This window comes from Erithacus rubecula, assembly GCF_903797595.1.
Source record: "Erithacus rubecula genome assembly, chromosome: 23".
Taxonomy (NCBI): Eukaryota; Metazoa; Chordata; class Aves; order Passeriformes; family Muscicapidae; genus Erithacus; species Erithacus rubecula.
This window is the reverse complement of record NC_136675.1, coordinates 4,857,107-4,883,490: the sequence shown is the minus strand read 5'-3', so window position 1 is coordinate 4,883,490 and position 26,384 is coordinate 4,857,107. Positions and strand designations below refer to the sequence as shown.

Sequence of the window (26,384 nt, the reverse complement as noted above, 5' to 3'; positions counted from 1 at the left end):
CTCCACCATCCCCAAAACCCGCGTGGCTGCCCAGCACCCGCCCTGCTCTGCCGCCGGCACAGCACGGGCAGCGGGGCTGCGCTGGCAGCAGGAATAAACCAGGGCTGGGAAAACTCCATCTTCCTCCCACACAGCCGCCCACGGCCCCGCGCCCGCCCCGCCGCCCCCGCCGCGCCGGGCTCAGGGGCGGGGGCGGCAGGTGCGGGGCGGGGGCTGCGCCCTCCACGGCCGCCCACCCGTAGGCTGCGGAGGGGACGGGGCAGGGGATGGGGCAGGGGGGTGCGGTCTCAGCAGCCCCCGGTGCAAGAGCCGCCCTGGGACAGGGTCCTGCCGCAGGAGCAGGGCTGGGCTGGGGGCCAGGGCTGCAGGGGCCGGGGCTGCCCCATATCCAGCCCTACCCAGGGCACAAGAAATTCTCGGTGAGGGGCACAGGCACCCGCCAGCGAAGAGACTGGGGAAGCCTTTGGCTCATTCATTTTTAATCCTGGCCAAGAGCAGGAGGGGTGCAGGCATGAGGCTTCGGGACAGTGCAGGACAGGACTGGCCACGGGGCCTCAAACAGCCCCCTCAGCAGCCCAGACCATGCCATGGGGGTCTTTGGTCATGCATGTCCCTGCAGGATGGAGACTCCGGGGGGACGACAGCAACCACAGAGCATTCCTCGCCATTCTCTCTTCCCACACTCCACTATGGCTCAGATCCCATTGCTGGGCGAGTCCCTCTGGAAGTGCCAGAGCCAATCTCCCAGTGCCAGTGCCGCCCTCCCAGTGCCTGCAATGCGGGGGGCAGGATCTGTGCTGGAGCAGGAGCTGTGGGCGCGGGGGAACGCACAGAGAGCAGAGCGGGGTGGGAGGAGGGGGGTGCACGAAGCTCCCCCCACGCTGCTCCCGATCCCTCACCTGGCAACAGGGACCACATCCCACAGGGACGGGGGGGCAGGACCCTGGTGCCCACCCTGCTAGGAGGAGGTGAAGGAGGATGCTCGGGCACCGGGCACCGGCCCCGGGGCCGGCGGGGGCAGCGGGAAGCAGCGGCCGATCTTGCGCAGGGTCCGAGCCAGGTCAGCGCGGAAGCGCCGGATGGAGAAGCAGTAGATGACGGGGTCCAGGCAGCTGTTGAGGCTGAGCAGAGCCACACTCAGCGTGTGCAGCACATCCAGAGTGTCAGGGGGACCACAGAGCGGCGCAGAGGGCCGGCTACCCACCCAGGGGGCCAGTGTCAAGTGGTAGGGGGCCACACAGACCACGAAGACCAGCAGCATCCCCAGCACCATGGCACGGGCTTGCCGGCGGTGGGAGCCCGGCGAGGCCGCGGCGGGCAGCGAGAGCGTCCGGGCGATGGAGGCGTAGGTGCCCAGCACCAGCAGGAAGGCGGCGGAGAAGAAGCCCACCATGGCGTAGGCGTAGCCCCGCTGCCGCCCGTGCTGCTCGAAGCAGGCGGTGGTGCCGGCGGGCGTGGGGAAGGTCTGGTGGGTGGCCAGGGTGGGCACGGCACAGCCCAGCCCCAGCAGCCAGGCCAGGGCTCCGGCCAGCGCGGCGCCGCGGGGCCCCGTCAGCGGCAGCGCCCGCCGCGCCGCCCGCACCGCGCAGAACCGGTTGAAGCTGATGAGCGCCATGAAGGTGATGGCGCTGTAGGTCGCCAGGTAGTAGGCGGCCCCGGCCAGGCGACAGGCGGCCTCTGAGAGCAGCCAGTCCCCCCCAGCCAGGTAGTAGTGGATCCAGAGGGGCAGGGTGAGGTTGAAGAGGATGTCAGCCAGCGTGAGGTTGATGAGGTAGATGCGGATGGCCTTCCTCACCTTGCCGCTCTGCAGGAAGACCAGCAATGCCACCAGGTTGCCCGGCAGCCCCACGCACAGCACCAGGCAGTAGACCACGGGCACCAGCAGGAACTGCACCGGGTTGTTGGGCACACACTCGCTGGGGTGTTCCACCAGCAGCGGCCCCGGCACCGAGCCGTTCATCCCGGGCTCCTGCAAAGATGGAGAGCAGTCAGTGGCACAACCCTTGGGGACAGGGGAGGGAGGGACATTGGCCTGGACAGGACTGGCACCTGGCTGGCACCTGCAGTAGCTGCTGGGCACTGGAGGCAGAGCTCTGTGGGGATGCCATCATCTGCCAGAAGGGCTCAGCTCACACAGGAGAGGAGACCCCAGCTATGTCCCCTCACACATGTGAGCCTAGAAGCCACTGTCAACTGCCCAGCTAGAGCTCCCAGGGAGTGGCAGGCACAGCTGCAGCACAGCCAAGGGACAGAACTGCGGCCGGAGGCACCCGAAGGTGCCACACTGGCTCCAGTCAGCAGCTGCAGGGCTTAACACCTCCCACACAGCACGTGTCTGTGGAGCCACCCATCCCAGCCCTCCCCCAGCACCCCAAATTCCCCATGGAAGCAGGCATGAGGAAGTCACCCAGCTCACTGGCTCAGTGAGCTCCAGAACGGAGAAACCCAGGTATGGAGAGGGGGTACAACCTGGGGCCAGCATCCCCTCATGCCCCCCCAGTCCTGCACAGCAGGGTTGCCTCTGATTCTGGCCATGAAAACCACGCTGTGCTGCAGTGGCTGTATCCAGGGCTGCAGTTATTTCACCTCCCATCACTGCCTGCCCACACCTCGCCAACGAAGGCACTGAGTCACCAGCCGGTGTTTTCCAGCTCGGCAGGGCTGGATTCGGTACAAGCAGCACCCAGCTCCGGGTTGAGGCACAGTGAGCACGAGCTGCTGAGCCTGGGTGACCTCAGCTGGACCCCAAAGGAAACTCTGGGTACTTCAGTGGTCCCTTTTTCCTCCTCATTCCCCATCGTTAGCACAGTGAATTCTCCATCTCTCCCACACCACAATTGTCACTCACCTTGGGTCGGGCAGGAGCGGCTGTGTCCCCTCTGGCTGCTCCTCACTCTGATCCCCAGCCAGGCTGGGGACAGCTTTAAGTGCTGGGGGAGGCAGGGGCTGCCTGACCCCCACCCACCATCTCAAGCCTCCCTGTGGGACAGCAGCTGGAGTAGGGAGAGCACCTGTGTGTGTATGTAATGGGGGATTCCCTGCTGGAGCCACCCTAAGATCCCCTGCGCCGGCTGAGGGGGCTGGGGACATGTGGGAGTGGCCAGTACTGGCCTGGCTGACCCCCCTGCGTGCCCCCAGCCACATCTAATTCCATTTCCCAGGGCCCTTCTCCCACCCACGCCTGGATGAAAGCAGCAGAGGGTCAAGTTTCTGCACCCGGCAGCTGGGGAGAAGAGGGATGCCCCAAAGGGATCAAAGCAGGAATCTGCCTCCTCCTGGCTCTTTGTGCTTTTGTTGGCTTCAAAGCTGGTTTTAAGGGGAGCAGCCCTACAGCCCCCCCCCCCCCCCCAAGCTCTGTGAGCATCTGACTCGCTGCTTTGTGGCCCTGCAATTTGTGTGTGTTCCCTTGGGACACCAAAGATGTCACCCTAAGGTAGTTCAGGTGCCACCAGGGGTACCTGGGTGTCATACACCCCTTGCTCACCCCAACTCCCCACACAGCCATCCCAGCTCCCTTGCTGAGAGACACATAGGGTTCAGATGAAGTGTGGTTCACCCTGAGAGTGCTGTGCCCATCTGGGAGGGCAGAGGGTGGCTCCCTGTGGGAGCAAGATCCACAAAAAGCACATGCCTGCCTGGGCACTCACTCCTGTCACTCCCTGGGTGTGCAGCAAGGGGCCTGGCACATTGTGGCGTGGCTGTAGGATCCCACTTCAGATGGGCTCTCCCCACTGTCCATCTGCCTCTGTGCCAGCTCCTGCACCAACTCCCACATGTCCTCAGGCCTTGTGTCCAGGCACTGTCCCCAGAGATGGGTTCTCCAGCCCCAAGACATCCCTTTAGCCCCCTGGGAGCTTACCATGGAGGGGAGGCAGAAATAAACAGGGAGGCAAAACATGAAAAACAAGAGGTTTTATTCCAAAATTTGAAAGCCCCCGAGAGAGCAGAGCCAGCCCCTGCTCAGTGTGGCCAAATGCTGGAAAGAGTTGGACACTTTGTGTGAGTTCAGCAAACAGAGCTGCCCCGGCAGTGTCACAGTGGTGCCACAGCCACCGTCCCACAGCACCAGCCCAGTCCCACAGTGTGGGGACAACCAGCACCAGAGTTACCAGCACAGGTAGGAGAGGACACACTGTGTGTCATCAGCATTACCCCGCAGGATGCCACGCCTTCCCTGGAAATCCCACGGAGGCATCACTTCCCACGGGCCGGGCTGTCCGTGCTTCCCGCTGCCGTCACTCGAACTTGGCCCGGGGGGCAGCTGGGTACCCGCGGATGTTGAGCAGCAGGAGGAGCCCGAGGGACAGCGTGGCGGGGGCACACATGGCCAGCGGCTCCTGCAGCGCCAGCAGCGTGTAGATGGCACCTGGGCAAAGAGCAGAGTGTGGGGATGGGGGTCTCTGAATGAGGGTGTCCCAATACCCCACCATGTGCCCACCGGCTCTCACCGATCATGACGACGCTGAGGATGAAGTTGCTGATCTCCTGCAGCAGCTGGGGCCCAAACGCCAGCAACAGCCCGGCTGTCACCTCCAGCCAGCCCACGGCCACCAGGTACCTGCCCGGCTCCGGCACAAACCCCAAATCCTTCAGGGGAAACACCTTGGCAAAGCGCACGAACTCCGATGCCTGGGAAGGGTGGGAGGGGAGCGAGGCAGCTCTGAGCCTGGGGCTGGGGGGATACAGCCCCTCCAGTGTGTCTGCCCTGCCCTGGCTGTCCTCCAAGGGGATCAGCTCTGCATCCTAAATAACTCAACACACACCCTAAGGGGATCAGCCCAGTGCCCATTTTCCCCAGTGGGATTAGCCCTGTGCTCCAAGGGATTCTGTCTGATTCACAATGAAGGGCTCAGCCTTCTATCCAAAGTGCTCCACCCTGTAGTCCCAAACTGTTTATTCTCACCCCGCACCACAACAGGGTGAGCCCTGCACGTTTTCCCTGGGGCTCAGCCCTGCACCCCAACCTGTTCCTTTCCCCAAAGCGCTGTCTGCTTTCTGCGCCGCTGCCCCGAGCCCGCGCTCACCATGTGCCGGTGCAGGTCGGCAGAGAGCCAGTCCGAGACCTTCAGGGCGCCCGTGAGGAAGAAGAAGAGCCCGAGCAGGACACGGAGGGCGGTGAAGGCCGCCGCCATGGCGGGACGGGCGGGCCCGGGGGCGGAGCGGGGCGGAGCGGCCGGGCCCCGGTCCCCTCCCAGCCCGGCCCCGTTCCCTTCCCAGCCCCGCTCCCAGCTCGGCCTCATTCCCAGCCCCGGCCCGCACGCACAGGGACCCCTCAGCCCTTGGATGGTGCCGGAGCAGGGGGCGCTCAGATTTGCAGCATCACCCCCCAGGTTGTGACACGACCCCGCTAGCAGCTCCATCCTCCCACCGAAACAGAGCTGGAGGAAAAAGGGAACCCTCGCACCCCGCAAAAAACATCCCACAGCTGGGGCTCCGTGGGCTCTGTGAGCGGGTGTGACTGACCCATGGCAACAGCGGCTGGTTTGGGGGGCGAGGGGCTGCGGGGAGCGCGGATCGGGCAGGGCAGAGGCAGTGCGGGAGCCACGGAGCGGGCGGCAGCGACAGCAGCGACAGCAGCGACAGCAGCAGAAGCAGCAGCAGCGACAGCAGCAGCGACAGCAGCAGAAGCAGCAGCAGCGGCAGCAGCAGCGACAGCAGCAGCAGCACAGAATCAGCAGCAGCGATGCTCTGTCCCCAGAGAAGCCGCTCTGGGGCACGGAGGCGGCCGCGCTCCCCCGGCCTCTGCGTCACCGCTCCAGCCCGGCCGAGGGGAGCCGCGGGCGATGACGTTTGTGTAATTCAAGTGGAAATATTTTTTTTTTAATGCAAATAAAGCATGAGAGCCTGAAGTGTTTTCCAGGCACGAGGAAGGACTGCGGGGCATAGAAAGCAGCCTGGAGCTGCACCGACCCCAGCTCGGCCACCACAAGATGTGGCTGGACAGCGGCCAGTGGCAGTGACACTATTTTTACTCCTGGCAGCACATGATTGTTCAGCTGCTCACCCTGAGTTGGAGCTCGGGTTGGCACACCATGCAATGACAGCAACAGGGCAGGCTGCAGGCCTTAGAAAGGAATTTAAAAATAAACACCAAACCCTGAAAAAGTGAGTGCAGCAGCTCAGTGTGTGTGCAGGGCTGTGGGGCCAGGGCAGCAGGCACTGCTGCCAGGATATTGTTCAAGTGTACCTGCTCTCACTCTGTGATCTTTTATTAATTACAGAAGCTACTTAATGAACTATTTGGGAGAACAGAAGTGTCAGCCTCACCAGAGGACATCCCAGGTGATAGTTAACAGCAGACACCAGCACTAGGGAAAACCCACCCCATCCCTACAGCACATGGAATGCTGCAATTTGCTCGTAACAGGGAGCTGAGGAGATGAAGTTCAGCACATGGAATGCTGAACAGTTTCTCACAGAAGCAGCCAGTGCTGCAACAGTGGAAATGAGGACAAGTTACTGGAAAATAACAGAATCTGAAGAAAAAAGGCTGCACAAGCTGCAGAGGCAAAGACACTGAACCCCAGCCCCTGCAGGGCAGCTACTGAAGAACCACAAAAACCTCACTGAAGCCTTTTCAGGATCCAGACAATACCACAAAGTCATCAAATCAGTGAAACACCTCAGATTGCCTTCACCCAGCACCTGATTGTCTGAGGAAAAACAGCAGCAGCATCTCCTAGTGCAGCACCAATCCTCCCTGCCAAGAGCTCTCCCAGGCATTCAGATCCCTCTCAAGTATTTCATACCACTTTGTCACATAAAATTCAATTTATTTTCATGTTTCTAATCAGGACCCAGCCAAATGTTTATGACTCTTCATGCCACTGCAGGAGGAAACCCTGCTCCAACGAGCAGAGCCATCACTGGTGTATTTCATCATATTAAACAACTTGATATTTAAACAAAGGATTGTATTTAATGAATGGCAGCATGAACCACAGTGCAGCTGCCAAAGCATCAAGTGAAGCAACATGAACCATGGCAATTTGTGCTGCAAGAGCTAAACCCAGCACTGCTTTGGCCTCTAGAGAACTCTAACTCTTGGCATCTCAGGCTTAATTACTCCAGTCATCACCAAAAAAGCTATTAAAAACCAAGCAGGCACAGGTTTCTACAATACCAAACTACTTAACACACAAAATGAGAGTAAGGAATGAGTGAAATTTCCAGAAATTTGTGTTTCTCAGACCCAACAATACCCTTCGGAATAAAACAAATAGTTTATAAAAATATTTAAATATATTTTATTTTTAAGAGCTGTATGTTCCTGGTTCCTCTTCATTGCACTCAGACTTCTTTTTCTGCAAGTGCAAAGCACATGATTAGAAAGATTTTGAAAGAAAGACAGAAAACAGCAAGAACCACACAACATGGAATCACCATTCAGAATCACAGGCAATGTGAGTGCCCAATATTCTCAAGTATTCACATCAGATTTGAGATTAAATCAACAGAATTAATCTATTTTTAAGATCAGATATGGTTTTGTGTGTTTTACTACCTCACAGCAGTGACAAACCCCAGAGGATTCAATAGGAATTCACCCATTGAATCCCACTGGTTTCACACCTTAAAGATCTACTGTTAATTACCTGTGACTCCCCAGTTAAGGAACTCAGCATGTTGCTCCTCAAACAAGATTTTAAATATCTGAAATTTCACCTTGTAGTTTAGTGGCAAATTAGAGGGAAAATGTCATAAATCCCAGCTCTGCAAGTCAGTTTAATTCCCTGAACTGCTATTAGCTGAGCTCCTGCACATGCTAATTCATACACCAGGTTATTTTTTAAATTCAATGTTCAGGTATTCCAGCAAACAGTTTTTTAGCAATGTTTAGTTGAATTAACATCTGAGAAGCAGCTGCTTTATTTTCCTTTTCCCATGCTGACAATCACCAACTGCAGCCTGAGTGCAGGAATGGTCATTTTTTGTTTGATCACCTGCAGCACACAAAAGACAGAATTTATTTGCTGCTGCAGGGCTGAAAAGCCTCAGCCAACAGTTACATTTTGGCTTTACAAAAGCAAGATACAGAAATGCTATATAAAACTGAGATTAATCACACATTTCAGGCAGGAAATACATAACCCAGCACAGGATGATGGGCTAGAGCCCCCCTAGCAGTGTAAGGACACCAATACTTACTTGTCCACCTGCTCCCTTGGTCTCTCCAAACACCACTGGGCACCGTGCTGGATGTGCTCATGTTCAACTCCTCAGCTGGAAAAACATTCCTAAGTTATTATACTTGCAGTGATTTTGAAATCTTTTGTACAAACCCACGTCTAGAAAGGTATTTTTAGCTGCTGCTGTCAAGATATCAAGCCCAGGTAGAGTCAGGATGCTCAAGCCCACAGTGTGACAGCAGGGACTGTGTTCTACCCTACACATTTCATGTATCCATTGGTTCCAACTTCTCAGTGTTCCCCAGTTCAAAGGTACTCAGTGACTGAACACCATGTGTCCAAAAACCTTTCTGTCATCCATCCAGCACAAAAAAAAAAGCAATACTTACTTCCCATGGATGAGCACTCTGGTGTCACTCAGCTTTCATCTTCACCTAAAGGATAACAACTGAAGTTATTAGAGTCATACACAGCAAACTGTGGCCGTTTCAAAACTAACTTAAAAATAAGATTTTAACATACATGGACTGATTAGTTACGAGGGGGAACTTATCAATTATTCCAGACTATAACGTGGAAGAGTAAGGGGCAGAGATAGGCTAACCTAAACACTCATCAAGAGCTGAAGGAATATGCAGGCAGTTGCCTGAAGAACTGCACCCTGAGCACAACCCATAACCCCAGAGTGAGCACAGTGAGGTTTGATTGCAGCCAGAGGTATACTATCCCTTATGTGAAGGCATTGATTTTGTCAGCTACTTCAACTCTATCAGCCTATTTGTCTCCTGTAGCAATGCCCCCTCTCTTCCCTGTCCTGAGGGAATGAATGCAGTGCTTCTGCCCTCTTGGAGCCCTCATGTTCTACAGTCCAAGTGCTTCAGAAGCCAAAGGCAGACACTAGAGGTTGGCACTGTCACTGCTTTTATCCTCAGCAAGGTTCTTCTCTCCTCAAGACCCCCCTTGACTATAGCTGAGGGCAGCCTGCAGTGGTGAGAGCTGGGGATGCACAGCTCCAGTTGGGAGGCAGATCCCACCATGGGTACCAGGCAGGGACAACTTCAGGCTTTAGTCTCCAACCCACCACCCACGTGGGTTTCCTCACAGCCCCTGGGAGCAGGAGTTATGCACGTTTTGTTTTCTCTGCCATAGCAACAAACACCATGCATAAGGGATACTATATCTTTGTGCATCCTTTGAAAACTCCAGATTCCCTGCTAGCCACACTCCTCCCAGCCCTCCCCAGTTAGCTCTTCAGTACTGGTGTTCAGAAGCAACATTTATAGAGATGGGGTGTTCACAGATCACTGCAGGATTGCACAGCCAAGTCCTAACGTGTCAATCATTACCTAGCAGCAATGACACAGGTGGGAGAAGGCCAATCCTCCCTTTTTTCCTTTTCCAGGCAGCAGCTATTTAACAGCCCCACTAGCTGGTATGGAGAGTGAAAAAAAAAAAATCTGAAGCTAATTAGCTGATTCCAAAACTTGCTGGTAGTGGAAGAAGCCAAGTGATTCCCCAGAGCAGCATACTTGGATGCATCCTCCCCAACATGCTCAGCCTCATTGAACATAATGGAACAGAACACTGGCCTTCCTGATCATGTCACTGCAGCTGGCAATGATTAACAGACATGCAACCCCATTACTGCTCCAGTCCTAAAACTACTCACAGGCCTCAGTGTTTAGCTATGGGGAGAACTGCAAGCAAATCAACACTTTGTATGCTTAATGTTACAATAAAGCCCCATCCACGCTGTGCTGTGCTCTCCTGCCAGCACCAGGCTCTGCTTGGAGGGCCTAGCAGTACGCAGATGTATTCTGACACCACACTTCTGAGCTTCAGGTCAACTTTTGAGAAAAAGTGTATTTCATACACAGATAAAACCAAGATGAAACACAATGCAAGCACTTGAATGTCATTTCTTGTACCCACTTGTTACAGATTGACTTAGAGCAGACATGACTAAGTTTGCTACCACACCAAGTTTCATTATTGCAGCCAGAGCTGGTCTGAGCCCCATGGTTCAGTCACAGATTGCTTGCTCCAAGAGTGTCAAAAACCTGCTTAGTTCAAGTATGTAGAATGAGGCAGATGTGCCAATAACCCCTCCATGACATTCCTGCAGGTCAAGTATCCAGAGCACACTGGAAAAACTTAAGACAGATCTTGAGCAATGGTTTAAGATCACTAATTCAGTTTTGCTACCTGACAGCACAGTGGCTGCCAGCAGGTCTGCTACCAGATCCCAGTCCCAGGTAAGGATAAGCCATCACAAAATGGATTCAAGTCACAGGTAAAGGTAAACCATCATGAAAAGCCAAACTGACTTTGTGACAAGGTGTCACTGTGTGACCAGCTGGCATGGGCTACACTCACTGTGGTGTAACCAAAGACCTACTGCCTTTATCTTACAGTGCACCTGCTACTTCAAGGGTTCAATGGAACCTGGGAAGGTGGCTACAGCAGAGGGCAAGGCTGTCCAGCAGATCACTGTTCACCAGCAAGAGTCCTGCCTGGAAGGTAACAAAGAAGGGTCCAGAAATGACAATAACACCAGAAATGAGTAAACAAAGCAGAACTTTCCAGAACAAGGGAAAACACATTACAACACCTGTGAAATAAACTGAGTATCAGACAAGAGCTAGATCATTTGCTGGAACAAGGGATCTTGAAATTCAGGTTCAAGAGCTAATGCAAAAGAGCTGGAGATCAGCACATCTGGATGTCTGGCAATGTAAGCATGTTGATCCTGGAACACTACAGTCAGGAGTTCTACTAATGAAGAGATCAGAATTACATCACAAGACTGATGAAAAATGAAACTGTACATAACACTATGAAGATGATTCTACGAGGCTGAAGTACAGAATCTCATCACTGTCAAAGCAGAGGAATGTATCAGGCTTGTCAATCAAAGGTTAAAATAAAGATTACTGCAATGTCCAATAAGCTCTATGAAACTCACAAGGATATTCAATCACTCATTTATGTCCTCAAAAATATTCTGGATCAGTCTCAGAGCTGCTTGTACCAGTAGCTTGAGGTGATTCTCACACAGCACACGAGGCAAGAGCAGTGGTTACTGACACATTCCCACCAAGCCAAGACTCTACACATGGATGAGCTGCAGATGGGCCACTCCATCACTACAGAAAGTTTAAACGTGTTCTTTTCCAGGCACTGAGAGCACCTTGTCAACTACTGAACTGAGTTTAAGATCACATGCCCTCTTCCCCACAGTGCTTCATTTAAGAGTATCTTCGTTACATCAGAACTAAGAAAAATCCACCCAAGCCAAGTTTGTATGTACAGAGGAATCGGGTCTGGAAATCCTCATCTAAGAACCACAGTAAATTATTTCTTGTCTCTGAACGAGACAAAAATCTTCCAACCGAAAACCACACAGCTTTGATGCAAGCTCAGCATATACAGGTATGGAGTGCTGCACTGTAATTCCACAGTCAGAAGTGTGATGTCAGAATACCCACAGTATAAGATTACATAGAAAGTCACCAAGTTATATTATATTGCTTGTTACCTACCTGTACGCAGTCGGCAATGAGAATCTTGGAGCAAGCAGGAATACTACATCCGGGTCCTAATGTCCATTGCCATTTGTGGTACTACGTTCCTCACAGTTATGAACTGCAGAAATGCTGGCTAAGTGCAGTTATGTAGCAGGCCACTAGTTTAAAGTGTAAATTTGCAGTCTCAAACTCCAGCAAGAACTTGCTGCCACAGTAAATGGTTGCCAAGGAGAAGCCAAGAATTTGTCTACCACAAAAATACCACAAAATCTCAAAAGCATTTTCAATTTCTCATCAGCTGTATAAATGATTAGTGTAATGTATCTACGCCAGAAGGTAAGATTATTCTGTATTCATTTCTGAGAAAGTGTGAAGACATATGTGTAACGATACCAGTTTCTACTTGCTGCAGTTTTTAGAGCTCCAAGTGTCAAAATGGGCTCAATTTTGATAAAACAAGCTAAATTGCAACAGCCAATGTCCTCCAAGTCCAGTACAAAAAATGTTATGTGATCCAGACCATCCAAAAACAGGTCTGACCAGTAAAGCACTTTTCTGAATGATTTTAGAAGATTCAATTATATAAATCTGAGTTTATGAAAGTCCAAAACCTCATAGGAACAGATCAAAGGAATGTCACTTTCTCGCCTCCCACATTTAGTAACTTTTATCAGATTTTAAAGTTGACAAGTTTGCCAGCTTTTAAGACACCATCTTTAAAAGGTCTTGAAAAGAAGTTGGCTAGTTCATCATATGCCTGTTTAGTACATGCAACTCAAAGCAGAACTTGTTTTAGAAATTCTGCTTATGCAGCTACAACAAAGCCAGATTTAACCAATCTTTCAGATCTTTTGAAAACTGACAGATCTTTCAAATATATTTACTAATCATGGTTTTGCAGCTCAGCTATTTTAATACCTAGCAACAGTAGCTTACGTACAAAACAGGGGTACCCAAAGAAAAGATCTGTAAGGTACAAAGACAGCAGCATCCTTCACTCTTCCAAGTTACAGAACTATAAAAGAACATACTTTAGGATATGCACCAGCATCTCTTTTAATAAAGAATGACATGTAATCTGAAAAATAAACTGAAAAAATTAATTTAATGTTCACGTTCAGAATTCCCCACCTCAGACACTTTCACCTTTTGAGGGTGTCCCATGAACACCCTCCAGAAAAGATATTGTTTAAAACCTCTTCAATAATGCAAATTGCATTGATACTGCTCATTTGTAAACTATCCAATACAAGTAACTTCCAAATACTTGGTCTGCAGTTTAGGAACTGCCAATTTAGCATTCCCTCCTCAAGAGCAATTCATTGTTATAGCATGTTACCAACCCCCAAGCTTTTCTGGGTAAACAAAAAGCATTCACCAAACAAGCTCAATTGCTCTTTAGTGAGCTTCATGTACCACAGCAGTGTTACCTGTATCAGCATTTCCCAACTTGCTATTCTATTTAAGGGGTAACAGTACTTCAAGAGGGATCAGCCATCTGTACCCTAAAAGCCTGCAATCTGACACTTAAGTTTTAACCACAGGGAAAATTTAGCAGAAAATTTAGAATTAGCCAATGCTTAGCACAAGGAATGGAAGGATATTGGGAAGATTAAAGCTATTCACAGAACTCTGCTGGTTGGGGATCATGTGAAGGTACAGCCAAGCTAACTCTGTGCCAAGCAGGTTGATGTATCCTGCATTAACACCAAGGTATTTGACACTGGGAAGTCACGTTCCCAGTTTACCTGGTACATTGGAATAATAAGCAAAGCAACTACCTTACCAATGAGTCCAGAATGCTTTGAAATTCTTCTGGGGCTTAATAAAATGAACAGCAAACTAACGAATTCATCAGATCTTCTACAAAAAGAACCTTAAAGGGAGTTTATTTGCACTGTGTAGTATTAACTCTTAAAACTCCAGATTCAGATACTACTTTTGAAGCATTATCTCCAAACATCAATAATAAAAGAGCGATAACCATCATGCAAGCAAGCTGATTGCTGTATTTTACATACAGGATTTTAGGATTTGCCCACCAGCTACACAATTTAAGAATAGTTCCTGCAGTCCCCATAATACAGATGATTGTATTCTGAACTAGGCAAATTAGTCCACTGTTAGCATGAGGACATAAGCAAGTTAACCTTAATCACTCGAGTAACACTTCTGGTCTTTTTGCCAAGCAATTTCAGGCAGGTGTACAATATGGAGCAAGGCCAGATCCTGTAATCTCAAGACAGCTTAAGAGCATATAAATATCACATTAACAATCCTTTAGTGAGGAAGTCAGCCAATACAAGGCATTCTATGAATTTATTTTAAAATAACCATTGCTAGTCTTCTGCTTAAAGTCTTTGAAAGATTCCAAGCAGTAACTGCCAGGGTGGTAAGTGCTACCATCCACCACCCATAGCTAAAATATGGAATTCATTACTGCACTGCTTGCAGTGAAGCTTTAAATAATGTATCTTACAGCATTTGTAAGATTTCCATTTGCTTCCTTATCGCAGCACAATTACTGCTCAAAAAATCTGCACCTACTGCAAAGTTCAGCTACAATTTAACCCAATCTTTGGCTAGAGAGGCACTGTGGGAAGAGATCTCACTCTTCACTGCAGTTCCACACCCTGGTCTAGGTCCGACCTCAGCTCGAGGCTCTCAGGTTACTGTAACAGGTGTGGTATTCAGCCTCATTTGTTTAACCACGACTGGCAAGAAGAGTTACTACATTTAGTTTTCTATTTATTTGAAGCACAGTAAAAAAAAGGTTGGTACACTTTGGGAATTCAGTGGCACAAGGTACACTGCCATCAAGTTAGGGACGTTATACATCAAAAAAACAGCTAAATTTGATTTTGAAACACTGCATTACATAATTAAATTGTACTCGCCCAAACAGACCACTTACAAATATTAGGTCAGTAAGTTTCTAACATCCATAAAAACGTAGCTTTCTTACTAAAATGCAAGAATTAAGAAGTCGGTGTCTAAACAAGACAGACAAAAACAAACTGGAATGAAACTACAGGTCACATCTAAAATCGGGGCTTTTTGTTTGGGGCTTCATATTCTTCTCTCCCTCTACCATATCCTGCTGGTGTTCCAGGCCCCATTCCTCTAGGACCCTGGCCACCCACGGGCCCCGCACCTCCCTGCCCAAAGCGTTCAGGACGCTTTTGGAACAGAATTAACAGTTCATTATAAGTAGTTGATGTCCATGTGTGTTAAGTATATATTTTTAGAAGGTTCCGTAGTCAAGGTTCGTCGATACAATCACCATTGAGCCGATCCACAGGTACCGGGAACATAGAAAGGAAAAAAGGGTAATTTAAAAATTAGTTTATTGTAATACATGCCTTGAGGTATGTTCCCACTTGATGCATTCTCATACATCTGTTACAAAGAACAGATCCTCCCTGCAGTGCTAGAAATGTAAGCATTAGTGCAGATGTGAATTAACAACCTTTCCAAATGAGCTCTAGCAAAATTTTCAACCAAGTTAATGCAAATAGCTTGCGAACTTCTCACCTTTAGTGCAGTAAAAGCTCAGATTACATCACTGTCATTTCCAAATAAGCCTAATGAGAGAATGCAGCTCTGGTTGGCTGAAGCAGGAGCTGACATTCATCAAATGTAACAGAATGCCTACTCACCAGGACTGGCATGTGCTGTCTAGAGACCATGTGCTTTTCAAGATGGGGTTAAGACTACGGTCTGCTGACTAAACTGCAGAGGCCTTTGGCAGTACCAAAACTCATTGTGAGCACTACTGCATTGCAAGAAGAAAAAAAAAAATGTGAAAAAAGCTACTGACCAGTGCTTTACCTAACCAACGCAACTGCTCGAGCAAAGACTGGCACTTGTTCAACCCAACGTACTCCGGAGCTGCATCAGATGCAAAATGTGTTCCAAGCACTCAGGGTTTCCAGTTAGAGCTATGCACAGAGGGTTGTGTGCATCCAGGCAGTATCTCCCCTCCCACCCCACCTTCACCACAAACTCTTGGAAAATTCACAGCTTCACAGCAATTGAAAGGTTTCACACCAAGGTGTAACAGCTATGTTACTCTGCAATAAAGCAGAGACTTCAGGTCTATTTACTAGTACCTCTAGTTGCATGTACTTTGTTCAGTTATTGTATTACTAGGTGTGATCAGCATTCAGCCTACAGAACTTACACATTATGAGGTCAAAGAGAGCTTTAAATTTTCATTTCAACCAAGGTTCCCACTACTGAGTCACAGAACAATGGTAGGTGGTTTGTTACAAAAAGTATCTGCAACTGAAAATGCACACTTCAGAGCTCCTGACTTCTGAAAGTCAGCATCAATCCTTCCAAGAAAGGAGTTTCACAAATATTACTTAGGTTATTTCTGCCTAATTCATGGCAGCTTCAGCTCATCTCCAGTTCTGTTTTATCAGCCCAAGAACTGTGACAGCAATCCCCAGCCTAAGAAACTCCAGGCAGTTAATCCACCTCACTGTCACATCTTTTGACCAGACCACATTTCAGGTATTACACAAGTTCAACATGCACCTGTACCATAGTTTTCAGGAAAAAATGTACATAGCATCCATCACACACTGCCTAACTGCTCACAGGAAGCTCAGGAACTGCTTATGTATCCGTAGGTTATGGAGATACCTTAAGGCCAACAGCACTGTCTACTGAATCAATGATGCTCTGTGAAGTTACCATTCCAAAGATATGTTCCCCAAAAAGATAAAGTATCTGACAAGCTACTATGGTAGTTGAGCTCATTAAGCCAGAGGCCTAAACCCACCCAAAAATCATTTAGTTCAGCTTGTGCTACACGTGTACACCCTTTCAGGAGGGTGAAAGCACACGGGTATTGCCACCTAAGCCAGCAGATTCCCATCCTGCCCATTAAGCACTTCTGTTATCTACATCCATGGTGCTTCAGTGTAGGAGCACCTAGCAGGCTCCAAGCCCAGTCACACATGTAGTGTGCCAGAAATTAGTACAGTTTGGAAACATACCTCAGAACAGGAGATATGCTGTAGTTTTAACAGGTTCTACCTTTGTGTCATGCCCAACACAGGAAAACAGACCGGGCTATCATTCCTTTGGGAGACAGGAACCACAAATGGCTACAGTCCAGGATAACTGGAACATGCCTGAAGCTAAAAACCAGCATTTCTGCTTTTCTACAGCAACATCAGCACAGACTATGGGATATGCTGTTTACCATTGATTACTTAAATTAATCTGCTGCTGGAACAGACCTGAGCGCAGATTTTGGACTGAGCAGCACACCCAGACCAACATGCATCCAGCCTACCTAGGCTTGGAAGGGCAGAAACAAATAGTGTTACACATTGGGAAGGAGAACAAAAAAAAAAAATAAAAATATCTCTCTTGTCCACCAATACAGAACATCAAACTACTGAAAAATTACCACATTAAGCATTTTGATGAAATTTGTCAGATTCTCTAGAGTTCAAAAAATATCCTTCCAAGCCTACCAGTGACGCAGAATTTCCAAAGTCCAATGAAGTCAGTTAATTGCAAATATGCTTAAGAGCACATTTGAATTCACTTGCAAACAATTTCTGAGTGTGTAAGCTACCATAAAGGTTATCAACTACTCTAGTGCTACACACTGCCACGTTGTCCTGTGTTAAACACCTGACAAGAGAGTCAGCAGTTAACAGTGACATTTCCACAACCATCCGAACACTGGAGAACTCATTCCCAACCACAATAACTCCCTTGTGCTAAGCTAAAGGCACCACAGGATACGTTACCATGTCACTTCCCATCATAGAACCACTCATGGCTGCTTGGCCAACTCCTGGATTAGCTTCATAACCTATGCCGCCACCACCTCCCAGAGGTGGGAATTTCTGGGCTGCTGAAGCATAAGGATCTAAGAGAGAGAAATAGATAATCATATTCTGATAATTTCTAAGTCAGCTACCTGAAGTAATTATTTAAAAGATTCTTTACCTCCCATGTTCATTGTGGCAGCACCACCCATTCTCATGTCTCGCTCCCTCTGCATAGAAGAAACAACTTTTAACCTGATAATCACAACCCCCAAAATCCAAACTTTTCAGAAGACATAGCACATGTACAGCCAACTACTACCACTGCCCATACACAAACACAGTGCAATCCCCAACCCAAGGGAAGCAAAACACAATGATCTTAAAAATACATCAACAAACTTGCTGAACATGGCAATATATCCCCACCCCACCACGATGTCACTTACTGGATCCATGTAACCCATTCTACTATAATTCTCTTCCCTCTGTCTTCTCATCTGCTCCTCCATCTCCCGCTGGCGGATCATCATCTCCTCCTCCCGCCGGCGACGCTCCTCCTCCTGCCTGGTCACCCCAAAGCAGACTGTTAAACCCCAGGAGTGCAGCACATCCAACAACACCAACATCACTTGCTCCAACAATAGAAATGCACTGAGTGATTACACTTCAGAAAAAAAAATAATATACTCTATGATGCTCAAATGTTGGAGAAAAAAACTTACACAGCAGTTCAATTTCGCAAACACAAACTGAAGCAGCAATGGTGTTTCTTGAAAAATAAAAAAACTTTCATATGTAAGTAATTGGGAAAAAAAATGTGTGCATGTAACTTTGAATAAAAACCCATGAAAGCCAAACTAACCTCAGCTGAATTTCCTTGCGTTTCTGCATTTCCTGATTATGGAGTTCTTCCATACGCCTCAGCTCCTCCTGGCGCCTCATGAGGTCTGCAGGGATGAAACTTGTGAGCAGCTTTTTCACAAAATGCCAAATTTTAACTATTTAACTGAATTAGATCTGCCTCAATTGCACTGTGGTAGAAAAGTACCTTCCAATGTCACTGTTCCTACCAATACACCACTGAAATAAATACCAAAAACTAACAGTTTCTCTTTACGTCTGAAATTCTCAAGTTCACAATCAGAAATCATGAATTTACTCACTAAATCATTAAAGAGCCATATATTTAAGCCAGCATTTAAAACAGAAGGACAGAAAGAATTCAGAACCCATTACCTTGGCGCAGGAGGTTTGCCTGATGCTCATGATAAGCATCTTCCATCTCACTTTCAAGTTTATCCTTGGCATCTTTCATATTTTTTGCCACTTGCTCTCTCTGCTGTTTTTCCATTTCATCTAAAGATTTCCATCTCTGGGAATATTCAAATTCAAAACTGCCAGGCTGAGCAAAACGGGGAGGAGTCTCTCTTTCCCTGCAGAAAGGAAGATACTCAGAGTGGGCAATCCTAGAAACTCAAGGTCAATACAAGATCACAAGCAAAACAACTGAATTATTAGGGCACATCAAGGGCAACCCTGAGAATACCTGACAACCATGGGACAGAGAACTGGCTCTGATGGAACTGCTGCACTTTACACACTCAGACTGGACAGAAATAATTATCACAGCACATGTGGAGACTCCTGCACTACCACAAGCAAATTTTCAGAGTGCTGCTGCTTGCTTGCCTCATTCTTAATTGCCTTTAGACACTTCACTGCTGACAACTGCAGGTGCAGAATCCTCAAACAAGACAGGCCTCTGCCCAAGCAGGCACAACTGAGGTGAATTTTTGCAGTGCCAAGGCACTCTGTGGCAAAGGCAAATAACAGCCTTCACTTTCACTTAAATAATTCTAAAAATGCCTGAGGGTCAACAGTTTGTTTTGTCATATAAACAAACTCGAATTGAAAATTCAATAATTTGTGGAACAAAACTACCGAGTTTAAAAGCTTTCCATACACTACCAACATTAAGTATTTCAACATTCTAAATCACTGTATTAATTCACATTCTTTTCAAAGCTGCCTCTTACAAGACCACGTACAATTTTTGATCAAAGCAAGGAATTTTGAACTCTTTCTAAGCCAAGCAAGACTGACTGGATCTCCCTCCCTTTTGTGATGTGGGAAAATATAAAATTCCTACAACAGCTTTAATGCACAGATAATAACAAAAAACTCCTGCTTCAAAAAAAGATTTATCTTGATTCTTTACTTCTCTAGACTCTTTGTCCCTTTATACCAGTAGTCAGCTTACAAGGCAAATCCACATGCAACAAGTTTATACTAATCGTGGAATGAGTTAAAATTTCAGTTTATTTCTCATTTCAAACCATGACTGTAAATTTCCAAGTTCCCCTTGATGATGGGATCATCAACCCAAGACACGCCTTAAGGGAAAAGGACAGCTTTTAACAATAGCATGAAACAAATCAAGTCTGACTTCTCAAGTTTCTACATACACCAAAACCATCTGTCGAGCTGCTATTTCTTTGTAATACAATGTAAAAAACTGCTTGTGTAACACTTGGTGAATACACTAAACAAATCATTATGTTACTTTAAACTATGAACAAAAAACCCTCCCAAGAAGTGGAAATACAAACTAAAATATAAAGCCTGTTTCTGAAAATCTTTCCACACTCCCTAGTGCCAGGGGCAACCGCTTAATACGTCACTAATACCCTCTTTATATGAAAAAGATTGTGCCTACTTTTGATACATTGGATTCTTCTGAGCAAGTTTTTCTGGAAGACCATCTTCATCATCCAGTTGTTCCAACGGTTCCACAATAACTGGCCTGGGAGTGCTGAACAGAAAATACTGGGTTTACTCCTCTAAAAACCTTTACTCTTGAAAACTAGAATCCTGCAGTGTTCAGCTCAAAACTAAAAGATCCTGGCAAAGTACTTACGTTGTCAACAAAAACACCCCCTCAGTACACCGTTCAAACGCTTTCCTCGCGGCTGGCTTTGATGCGAACTCAACAATGCCTTTTCCTGTTGATCTACCTCGATCATCTACAATCACAACAGCTCTTTCCACGGGACCGAACTGGGAAAAAGCTTCCTCGAGTAACTCGTTGGATACGTAGGGTGAGAGGTTCCGCACCGACAGGGCAGCGGCGTGCGTGGCAAAGCGAACGCGGAGCTGCCGGCCCCTCATGGGGGTATCGTCCAACTCTGCCTTGGCAATTTCTGCCAGAGCTCTAGATTCCTGGGGGAAGCGCAAAACCCAGGTTTAGAAACTAATTTGTACATGGCGAGAAGGGAAGGATGAACACACAACATGAATGCCTACCAATTTAATGAATCCAAAGCCTTTCCCCTTGTTGATAAAAACCTCTCCTGGCTCCCCGTATTTGGCAAACAGTCTTTTAAAGTCTTCATCTGTGATATCAGCAGGCAAATTCCCAACAAACAACCGGCAGCGCTGCGTGTACGTCTTCTCCCCGGGCCGCCTCAGCAGAGAGAGGTTCGCTTTAAACCCCTACAAAGAATCAGACCAGTTCGAGCCACCACTGAACGCTGCACACAGAATTGCGGGGAGACCTGAGGACCCCCGGAGAACTCAAACAACAACGTTGGGACTGCACGGACACCGCGAGGGGACCCAAAGAGCAGCCCCGGCACCACCAAAGGACCCAAATCATAGTCCCGAGCGACCGCGAAGAGACCCAAACCGCAGCCTCAGCACTGCCGGGGCACCGCTCGGAGATCCAAACCACAGTACGGTGTCACCGCGAGGGAACCCAAACCTCAGCCCCGAGCAACGCGACGGGGCGCAAACCGCAGCGCCGGGACGGCGCGGACACCGGGACCGCTCGCGTCCCGCCGAGGCGCCGCCGCCTCCGCCCCGCTCCTCCCCTCAAGATGGCGGCCCGGGCGCGCGGAGCCGCCGCCATCTTGTGCCTGAGGGAAGCTGGGGGGGGCCGTGACTCACCTCGTCCGACAGCTTCTCGCTCCTTTCTCCTGAGCCCTGCTGTGGCCCGAGGCTCTGCTGGCCCGGGTGCTGCTGCCCGCGGCCCCGCGGCTCCCCGCCCGGCCCGCCGCGGTGCCCTGGACCGCCCTTGTGCGGCCCCTGCTGCGGGCCCCCTGGCCCCTTGGGGCCACCGCCAGGAGACTGTCCTTGTCCTTTCTTAGGGCCGCCGGCCGGCGTGGGGCTGGGGCTGGGCTTGGTTTGCGGCTGTGGACCGGAGGGAGACGAGGAAGGAGCCGAAACTGGCGGCTGCTGCTGTGGCTGCTGCCCCGCGGGAAGCGCAGAGGATGGAGGCGCTCCCGCCTGGCTGCCGGTGGGTCCCGCGGTGGTGGCGGAGGCTGAGGAGGATGAAGAAGGCGGAGCAGAGGTGGACGTGGGCGGCTTCGGTGGTTCGGGCTTCGGGCCCCCTCCCGGCGGTCCGCCTGGGCCTTGCGGGCCGCCCGCCATCGGGCCGCGGTTCTGTCCCATGCCCATGCCGGGCGGCGGCGAGCGGAAATCGTGGTTGGGGCCGCCGCGGCCGCCACCGCCGCCGCGCCGGTGAAAGCCGCCGCCACCGCCGCCACGGCTACGGAAGCGATCCCGCGACATGGTGCAGCGGAGGGAAGAGGAGGAGATGAAGACTGAGCTCCGGCCGCGGCGGCTGCTGCTGCTCAGCGCCCGTTGCGCAAAATGGCGGCGAGCTGGACGGCCTCGCCGCCGCCTTTGTCCGCCCGTAATATAGTGTCCCCGCCCCCGGAAGCCCCCCTCCTCCCCACCAGCCAACCACCGGCACGGGCGGCGGTAACTGAAAAGCAAAGTCACCAATAGCGTGTGGCAGTTCCGCCAACTCTTTGATCTCATTGGTAACGAGCCTGCCCTCTGTCCATTGGCGCGTTTGACCGCCGACGTTGGCAAGGGATGGTCCGTTAACCCCCCGCGCGCTGATTGGGCAGTTTGAGCGGCGGGAGGCGAAGTCACGGCGGGAGCGCGGGCTGTGATTGGCTGGCGCGGCTGTCAGTCACAGGGAGGCGCGGCCCGGGCCTGGCTGCGCGGCGCCTCAGGGCGCGCTGAACTCTGGCTGCGGCTGGAAAAATGTCAAATAAACGTATTTTCAATTACAGGCCGGAGCCTTCCTTGCTTTGAAACCCAATCTGAGATTAAAAATGCATTTAAGGGTGGTAGTGGAACCCCGGTGCCAACATAGGGAGTCACGTTCGGTCTGTCTCGTGTGAATGTCGGGCAGGGAAGCCGCAAAAAAAAAAAAATTCTGATCTAGGAACAGCGATCCGCAGTTTCCTTCCAGACGCCTTAGGAAAGCAGGACATGGCTTGATGCAAACAAAAAGCGACAGCAGTCCCCCAAAATGTACACGGTGTATTCCGAGGTGAAAAATAAAGCAGCTGTGCCGAGACTGTAGTGGTTACAGTCCCAACATTGCATGTTCCATTACAGAAAACAGGCCAAAAGCACTTTCCATCCCTTGAGTGTCCCTGTTTTCAGCAGTGCCACGCAGGGGACACAACATGACACCAGCAGGAGGTTTTTATACCTTCCCTTCAGCAGTGCTTCATTCCTCTCTCGAGCTCCCAGGGATGTTTCACATTCAGTTTCAGATCTGAAAAAAAAACAAAATCCAATCCCGTGTGAAACACGGGAATGTCCCAGGTTAATTGCACAGAACTGTGGCAGAGCTGTGATAAAACAACAATCTCATAAATATTTCTGACACCTGGGGAAGCCAAAGACCAGTTTCATTCTTCGTTGAACCATGGAATCAGAGTAGTTTGGGCTGGAAAGGACCTTAAAGCCCATCCTGTTCCTCCCACCTTCCACTATCCCAGGTTTCTCCAAGCCCTGTCCAGCCTGGCCCTGGACACTTCCAGGGATGGAGCAGCCACAGCTTCTCTGGGCTACCTGTGCCAGAGCCTCCCCATCCTCACAGGGAACAATTCCTTCCCAATCTAGCCCTGCCCTCTGGCAGTGGGAAGTCATTCCCATTTGTCCTTGTAATTTCTCTCTCTCCCTCCTTCCTGTCAGCTCCTTCAGGTACTGGAAAGAATTAAGTCTTCCCCAAGTCTTCTTTTCTCCCTGCATAATCCCATTCTCCCAGCCTTTCCTCATAGGAGAGCAACAAAATAAATGTCCCCCTGGCTTTATATTTTTTATATTTTTTAAATAAAAAGGAGCCACAGATTGATCCTGGCTCCAAATCAATGTTGTACAGGCTGTGGGACTTCCAAGCACTGCAGGATGGAAACTCTAGGTTGGTTTAAAATGCATTCTGGCCGTGGCTGTGTTTCTGGCAGTGAGTGTTTCCACCACGAGGTGTCTCGGAGGTTAAATCACTGCAAGAACAAATTTGGGACTGGCTTTTATCACACACAAGCAACTGGCATCACCTCACTGTCACATCTGGTTCAGTCTCTTCAGGATACAAATAATATTGAGTGGGAAAGGATAGAGTTTGCCTTTTTGAGTCTGAAGTATAAGTGAACTGTATTTTAGGGGGCTACTAATTTGTTTGTTTGTTCTTCAAAAGAAATAGAGTAAATTACCCTCCTAATTCTGCAAAAATCTGCTGGGCACTGCCCAGGTCCCCAGGGAATGAACCCAGCCCCGAGGCTGCCAGAGCTCCAGGAGTATTTGGACACCACTCCAGGGATGCCCAGGCTGGGATTGTTGGGGTGTCTGGGCAGAAACAGGAGTTGGACTCAATGATCCCTCTGGGTCCCTTCCAACTCAGGATGTTCTGTGATTCTATGAAAAATCTATACCACAAAAATCTGTAGAATTTGTCTGAAGTCCTCAAAGTGGCTTTGAATTTCTCCAGATCCAGTAGAGGCCAGGGTAAAAGTCCATGTTTTGCAACTGCAATATGAGAGTTTATCCTGGTCTTCAAATCAAAGAAAAACTGATGCTTGAGCAGGACTTGAAGTAAAAACAATCTCTTAACAATTACCTGTTTTATAAGTGTTCATGCTGGGCAGTTGGCTGGTTTCATATTAAAACAGACACTGAGGAAGAAAGCTTGAGGTGTTCTCCCCAGTATGTTCTGCTATAAACAAATATATCTGAGACTGGAAATTCTCTGTGTCACCTGGGATGAGAGTTGAAGTATTTCTCCATCCATCACATTGATCTGTTTATTGGGATGTTCAGTGCACACATACATTAGTTCAGTTTAATAGAAACCACAGAGAGAAGCATAAAAGGAAGAACTTCAGACCTTTGTCACCCTCAAAATATTAATCTATTTAAGAATAACATTAGTGATACTACTTCTGAGGACTTTTCATACTGTACAACTGACCTAAAAATTGAATTAAGCCATGGTAAGAAGCAGTCCATGACTAATGAGGAAAGACCTTAGAGGAATATGCCAGAGGGAATCAGGCTGACACAGAGATGCCCAAAGTTCTGAATGTCTCAGCTGCCACAAGCACAGGATAATCCTCGGGTAATCCCTGTGTGGAGCTCAGCAGGTGATTGATTCTGATAATTTTTTTTTTTCCCTAAACTATTTCCTCCTGTTATAAACATAAACACAAGACTGGCAAGGAGAAATCTGAGCTATGTCTGTATTATTAATTGCAGATTGTAGGAGGAAGGAGCAGCGTGTGTCCAAGCTGCTAATTAGGAATAATTACCCCATGAGGCTCTGTAAGTGTCCCAAGTACAAACAAACAGGAATCCCACTAACATCCCTTCCCACTGAAGAAGCAATTAAATGTTGGGAGGAGATGCCATGTCTGCACTCCCTGGGCATTCCCTGGAAAATTTTGACCAGAAGAAAACAGTTTAAGGGCTGTGTGCACAAACTCCAGTCTGTCCCAGGACTAGAGGTGCTCAGGAATTTTAAGAATCAGGAAGCAAAGGGAGGAGTGGGAGGGGAAAGCAGAGCAGGGAGGCACCCAGAAGGTGCAGGGTAGAGTCCTTGCCCTGCTGCAAGTCTGTGGTACACTGGGATAAACCTGCCTGGAAGAATAGGGATTCCTGCAGAACGTGATGAATCATTCTGGGGCTCACCACAGTGTCATGAAGAAGTGTGACCTTTGACAGAATAAAGGAGGAAGCAAAATGCCAATAGCATTACCTGGTACCTGAAGCTGAGGCAGGATGGCAGGAGTGGCCAGAGCTGCTGCAGTGGCTCTTCAGCTCACAGCCACTTTCCTTGGCACTCAATGATGAGAGTTCTCCTCTCCCTCCAGTGCTGTTTCACCTCTCCTTGAGCACAAATTAAATCTGCTTTCCAAGAGGCTTTTCCTCTGTACCACCACCAATATGCCTGTAGGCTTAAAAACAGAGAGCTCTGAGGTTGGGAAGTTCTGTGACTTGACAAGATCACAAAATCTGGATAATCTAGTCTTTCCCTCTTGCTGTCTGTGTCTCCACTCTCAGCAGTAGCTGCTCTGCCAGTGATTAGAGAGTTCAGCATGCCAGGTCTGTCTTCCAGGAGGCTCCAAGAGCCCTCCATTCCCAGTGATGTTAATTGGAGTTAAGGATGTCACTGCCTTGCAGGAACACTCAGCATGACAAAGCTGCCAATCCAGACATATCCTTGAGCTGTGGAGAGAAATGTGATAGACATAAGTAGAACTTATCCCACTGCCCTAGAGTTAACAGCATCCATGTCATCTAGTAAGAGAACTTAATTTTCTATGGTTTTCTACTCTAAAGAATTTAATTTCTTATTTCTTCAATTAAGAGAATTTAAAGCTCTGTCCCATTTTGTCACCTGCTGGCCACAGTCCTTTAGATATAGCCCAGAAATCCAGCTGTGCCCTGGACTGCATCCAGAGGAGCGAGGCCAGCAGGGAGGGGATTTTCTCAAACTACCCAAAAATATTGCATTCAGTTCTGGTGTCCCCAACATAAGGAACTGTTGGAGTAAATCCAGGGGAGGGACATGAACTTGATGAAGGGGCTGGAGCATCTTCCCTAGAGAGGCAGCCTGGGAGAGATGGGGCTGC

At 49.2% G+C, this 26,384-nt stretch overlaps 3 protein-coding genes across 4 annotated transcripts; all 3 read right to left on the bottom strand.

The window, feature by feature from the left end:
* Window positions 1-938: 938 nt before the first annotated feature.
* On the bottom strand, window positions 939-1,975 carry LOC306811715 (platelet-activating factor receptor-like). Its single transcript, XM_079325672.1, has one exon. The coding sequence runs from the start codon at window positions 1,958-1,960 to the stop codon at window positions 959-961; it is 1,002 nt and encodes a 333-aa protein (XP_079181798.1). The 5' UTR covers window positions 1,961-1,975; the 3' UTR covers window positions 939-958.
* A 1,922-nt stretch (window positions 1,976-3,897) lies between these two features.
* Window positions 3,898-5,191, bottom strand: TMEM35B (transmembrane protein 35B). Its single transcript, XM_079325458.1, has 3 exons — window positions 5,025-5,191; window positions 4,449-4,629; window positions 3,898-4,366 (listed from the first exon to the last, which is right to left on the bottom strand). The coding sequence occupies exons 1-3, from the start codon at window positions 5,130-5,132 to the stop codon at window positions 4,236-4,238; spliced, it is 420 nt and encodes a 139-aa protein (XP_079181584.1). The 5' UTR covers window positions 5,133-5,191; the 3' UTR covers window positions 3,898-4,235.
* Window positions 5,192-7,223: 2,032 nt separating this feature from the next.
* SFPQ (splicing factor proline and glutamine rich) lies at window positions 7,224-22,150 on the bottom strand. 2 transcript variants are annotated; one of them, XM_079325860.1, is made up of 12 exons: window positions 21,400-22,150; window positions 20,758-20,946; window positions 20,372-20,673; window positions 20,171-20,266; window positions 18,691-18,887; window positions 18,317-18,401; window positions 17,901-18,018; window positions 17,633-17,681; window positions 17,431-17,552; window positions 8,519-8,563; window positions 8,149-8,223; window positions 7,224-7,304 (listed from the first exon to the last, which is right to left on the bottom strand). In XM_079325860.1, exons 1-10 carry the CDS (start codon window positions 22,021-22,023, stop codon window positions 8,543-8,545), a joined length of 1,803 nt encoding a protein of 600 aa, XP_079181986.1. In that variant the 5' UTR covers window positions 22,024-22,150; the 3' UTR covers window positions 7,224-7,304; window positions 8,149-8,223; window positions 8,519-8,542. The 2 variants fall into 2 exon arrangements, with proteins under 2 accessions (XP_079181986.1, XP_079181985.1); XM_079325859.1 differs by lacking the exons at window positions 7,224-7,304; window positions 8,149-8,223; window positions 8,519-8,563 and adding an exon at window positions 12,044-14,835.
* Window positions 22,151-26,384: the final 4,234 nt, after the last annotated feature.